The 5,429-nt window shown below is 38.5% G+C and overlaps 1 protein-coding gene across 1 annotated transcript; it reads right to left on the bottom strand.

The window, feature by feature from the left end:
* Positions 1 to 292: 292 nt before the first annotated feature.
* Positions 293 to 3,905, bottom strand: LOC113088696 (ephrin type-A receptor 7-like; the record flags this gene model as incomplete). The annotated part of the gene is made up of 3 exons (XM_026255800.1): positions 3,717 to 3,905; positions 2,228 to 2,292; positions 293 to 962 (listed from the first exon to the last, which is right to left on the bottom strand). Coding segments are annotated over exons 1-3 (829 nt in total), but the record flags the coding sequence as incomplete, so codon positions are not given.
* Between the last annotated feature and the right edge of the window lie 1,524 nt (positions 3,906 to 5,429).

The raw sequence follows: 5,429 nt of genomic DNA, 5'->3' as shown, positions 1-5,429 counted from the left end.
TTATTAACCGTTCCTCATCGGCTTTGTATTTTTCAGCATGGTTTGTTTTGTTATTGCATTGCTTTGCTGTAATTCGGATGAATTACCCCGCGTTGGGGTAATTCTATGCTTAGGCTCTCAGTCAAACAATTGGAACAAGAATTGGCTTGGTAAATGGACACATAAGCGAGTCTTACACATAATAATAACTTATTGATTGCTTCATTGTCTTTTCTTCTGTCTCACGTAAGGTTAATCAGCAGTGCTCTAGTACATGCCAACAGATGTATGCAAATTAAAATAAAGTACTCACGTTCACATGCATCTCCCTTCTGGTGAAATCCAGCTTTGCATATACATTTCCCAATGGGTACAAGCCACTCTCCTTCTGCGCTGCAGTGCATTTTGGGAGAGTTGTCGGCCTCCTCTTCTGCATCATTGACACATGTGCCCTCCACTTCCACCAGCGATGAAAACTCAGATCCCGTCACTGTATCTGGGAACGTGGCCAGGTTCTCAATAATCGACCAACACTTCTTGTAATACACTTTGACAGAGACCAAAGCGATGCAGGCACCTACATCCTGAAAGGCCAGGTAGAAGCCTCGGCGGGATAGGGGCCCGATTATACGCAGCTCCGTGTTGAGCTTCATCTTTCTTTCCCCCAGGTCACCCTGAGTGAAGCTCTCGTCCGCCGCTATAGTGTCAATTTTCACATACTGACTCTCCCTTATATTCCTGCCCACCTCCACGTCGGTTTCCTGGTAGTACAAGTTGAACGTCTCCTTGCAAGAGCCTACCACCCCTGGAAGGCTGTTACAATCCCTCAAGGTAAACTTCAGCTCCACAAAAATCCTCTGGGCATCGCCCTTCTCAACCCAGTTAGTCCGTAGCCAGTTGTTCTGATTTGGCTCCATGACCTGGCAGACCTGGTATGTGCGAATGGGTGTGTAGTTTTCATCTAAGCCGCTGATCTCTTCCCACTGAGAAAAAAGCAAAATGCAGTTGATCATCATTATCACCATGTGCTGTACTAAAATACTAAGAAATAAACGCAAGAGAGAATATTGCAGCATGTTAAAACTGGCCCCCGTGTGAACAAATGCACAAATGCTCCTCGATATAAGATGATCTACATGAATTAATCTGCAACCAGGTGCTTATTTATTTATTTATTTTACATCTTTTGCATGAATTAAGACTTTGAAATTCTTGCTGAGAGTATTAACCTAAAACATTCATTATTTGTGATCTAGAATTATATGCGCAGTTCTGATAATTGTTGTTATCTGTCAATCAATGCAAACACTAATAAGTACATTTAAAAAATAGACATAAAAAATGCATCATGTCCAAAAGTAACAATGTGCATTACCAATTAAAACAAAATTTAACTGCTCTTAATTCAGTCAAAAACATTATTTAATATGAACAGGATTGAATGACTACTTTAGGTTACACCGGCAAAAGTAATTTTCCGGGCTTCTTTTAAAGAACTTGGGATACTTATATTCCATGTATGCTGGACACTTAATGGTTGTGTGTCTTTTATTATTTGTTTTAACTCATTAAAAAGTTTTTAATTTATACAAACACAAAATACTACTTTTTTTACCACACTGAATGCAAGTTAAAAATAAAAGAGGGCAGAACTGACAGAAATTATGACAAGTTAAAAGAATAAAACCAAACATGTTGTTACAAAAGATAAAAACATTTTTAAAGTCTAAATAAGATTGGATGCACTCAAATCACATGACTAACAACATAAAATCTGCATTCTAAACGTTTAAATTGCTGTTACTTTTTTTAAGTCATTACTTTTAAAAGTTATTTTGTGTACTAATTAATTGTTTAAATGCCTAAGACTTATAAAAAAAACTAAACATAATTAAGAAAATTAATTAATACACTAAATTCAGTAGAAAATCACGTTGTTGGCCTTAGTTGAACGACTCCAAAACAAACGCGTCTGTGTTTTACACGCCTTCCTTAAAAGTTTTTAAAACTAGTTTAGGATCGACAAACAACTTTTATGAGAAACAAAACCATAAAGTAAAACCAAAGTATACACTGTTTAGCGTTTTAGAAACATTAAGATGTGGTGCAAAGCCTCAAAACTGGAAAAAGAACAACACATACATAATTTTAGGGTACACAAAATACTGCGAGCAGTAAACGCATTACAGAAGAGGTGAAAATCATAAATGTTTGCTGTAAAATAAAAGTTGGAAAGTGTCCAGCTTACCCCGCTTGGAGGAGACGATATCCATTCCAGCTCTGTCTGCTGCGCCTTTGAATCCAGCAGGATCACTGCCGACGACACATAAAGAGCACACTTACAATAATGCATCTTTAATTGGGATTAATGTTTGGCACACATCTCGCTCATATTCCAGAAGCATTTTACATCGTGAGCGAGCTCATATACAAACCAAATGAGAGAGAGCGCGCGAGTTTGACCCATTTTTCAGCAGACAGCGGTGGAGATTTATGGCAAAAAGCACCTCGCGCATCTGAAACCTGCGCGACACCTGTTCATGAGTCAATATAACCGACGGGCACGCTTTCGCTTTTGATGTAACTACGTCGAGAAATCGGTAAAGTTCCTTCGTTTGAACCGCTGAGTATTACGCGGATACGCACGCGCGCGCACAGAACGGCTTCGTCGCGTGCAAAAATTAATCGCTGTTTTGTTATTTAAATACATTTCGTTGAAGCGTTATCTTTTCTTTTTCTTTTTTCGTAGTCATATGGCTAAATTGAGTTGGTTAAATAATAAAATAATTAACTTGATTAAATATTGTAATTACAAACTCTCAAAAGGACATTATGAGATCAGTGCCTTAATTAAATAATAATAATAATAATAATTAAAATCAATTTGACAGCCTAAATAAATTCGTCATTGAGTGTGTTCAATCAATAAATCTCTGAACTACAGAAATGTATTGAACTACAACACACAAGCATAAGATCAGCTAGACCAGTATTTATAGTACCATATACAGATTTGATCCTTTAATTTCATATTTCAGAGAGGAGGCAGGATACCTTCGGCTCAGGCTGTAGCTAATATATTTGATGTTGATGTGTGATATACATACTTGCAGTGCAGAGAAAGACACTGCTCTGCTAAATCTGTACTGGATAACTTTTTAAGCTAATACAGAAGCACTTCTGTTGCTTAATGATTGCAGGAGATTTTCATCCCAGACAATTTGACTACTACTAACTGAAGGTGATCCCATGAGTAGGCTATTTTAAAATAATAAGCGTGGTAACTGTTACATGTTGCAGTCAAGTTGCAGAATTACCTGCTGTCCGGTGGGTTAACTAGGCACATCAAGCGATCTTTTCAAGTTTGGTGTTGCTGATGTCTCTTTGCAGTAAAAATGAAGCACATAGTGTTTCCCGATAAAACAAGAACGTGATAACGAGAAGAAAGAGGACTAAGAGGGTTACCCTTAACAGGATCAAATTGTGTCGGTCGTATTTAGTGTGCAGTTATAAAACACTCGTCTTCGTGCGTGATTAGCGAAAGTCTGTGCGTCAAGGAAATACACAGGCTACTCATGATATCAAACAGTCAGGCGTATTTCGTTGTCTTATGTGATGATAATAATAACATGAATACAAATCCTGTCTGTCAGATTGTCGACACTGTATCTGCCCTAACTACTGATTTGCTCGTTCTCGCGCTGTCAGGATGCAATGAAGGAAACTTTAGCACTCACCCTCTCTTGTGTTCTGTGCTATTCCAGTGTTCACATAAAAACATAAATGAAGGCAAAATATAGTCCACAAACACGGAACTGAGCCGCAAACCATGGTGCAGTTGAAATTTGGCTAAACAGTGTGCGCTTTTTCCAACGCGGCGTTTCCTTCCCATTGACGACGCTCCGGCAACCAGCTCTGGGTGAATAAAACAGCCGTCTCTCACTCAAATAGCATCGGTAGCTGGGAGGCGGGACTTAGAGCATTCGGCATGTCACTCATCTTGACTGACAGAGCACACACCCACATTTGGCGCGCGAAAGGCTGTCGGTGTAAAAACGCGGACGAATCATCTCGATGCGAAGGCGGATCCTCAAATGTAGTCAGAAACCGACCGTGTGGATCCACAAACTATATTATTTAACTTTATTGGATAATGTAGAATATAGTTTATATTCTGAAAAATAAATAATATTATAATGTTCGGCTCGAGATACTGTACAGGGTTTTATGCTAAGTTAAAAGCAATGGGTTAAATGAAAACAGTTAAGTAGGCTACATCAAAACAAAGTTTGAGAACTAACGTTAGTGAGATACTTTTCCTTGCAACACCACTTGCACGGAAGCCTATCAAGATAAGACTTGAACCTTGGGTAGGGCAGCCAAGCATGTCACGACATCCGAGGAAATGTTTATATTTTCCCGAAGTCATTGCATCATCAGCAGACAAATCCTTAGCAAATATCATATTGTAAAATCAATATTGTTGATTGTTATCTTTTTGGATGTCATGTTATTGTTGTACTTATTGTGTGTTATGTTTATGGTCTAATAAAAATATATAAATTATATATATATATATATATATATATATATATATATATATATATATATATAAATCTCATATATACATTCAATTAGTCAATTAATATTTGTGTTATTAAGTCCTTTATTACTTCATTAATTTTTTTATTTATGCATGTATGCATACAAGTTTAGGCATTTGGAACTCATAGACAAGGATTTTTCACAAGTGTCATTTCTTTGTCAAATATACACATTGTTTCTGAAAATAAAAGTGAAACTTTTGTTGATTGTGAAATGAAGGGCATGGGGTCTACATCCAAACAGACAAACACAGATAAACATTGACTACTGTGTTTTTTAGAAGGCCACCTGATGAAGGAAGTTCCCTGCTGATGGGCGATGGGTGTGGACGCATTGATTCATTATATTCATTATAGGGAAGTCGTGGCCTAATGGTTAGAGGGTTGGACTCCCAATCGAAGGGTTGTGAGTTCTAGTCTCGGGCCGGACGGAATTGTGGGTGGGGGGAGTGCATGAACAGCTCTCTCTCCACCTTCAATACCACGACTTAGGTGCCCTTGAGCAAGGCATCGAACCCCCAACTGCTCCCCGGGCGCCGCAGCATAAATGGCTGCCCACTGCTCTGGGTGTGTGCTCACAGTGTGTGTGTGTTCACTGCTCTGTGTGTGTGCATTTCGGATGGGTTAAATGCAGAGCACAAATTCTGAGTATGGGTCACCATACTTGGCTGAATGTCACTTCACTTTCACTTTCACTTTCATTATATGCGTTACTGCTCAAGAAATGTTCACTGTGAAGATTGAGCTGCTGGGGTTTTAAGCTGCACCATGGAATCAAGATAAACACAAAACACAATTAAGAAGTGTAAAGTTAATTTCCTGCTGCTCAGATGACTTGCCAAATCA

This window comes from Carassius auratus, unplaced genomic scaffold (genome assembly GCF_003368295.1).
Source record: "Carassius auratus strain Wakin unplaced genomic scaffold, ASM336829v1 scaf_tig00046917, whole genome shotgun sequence".
NCBI lineage: Eukaryota > Metazoa > Chordata > Actinopteri > Cypriniformes > Cyprinidae > Carassius > Carassius auratus.
This window is presented reverse-complemented; position numbering and strand designations above follow the sequence as displayed.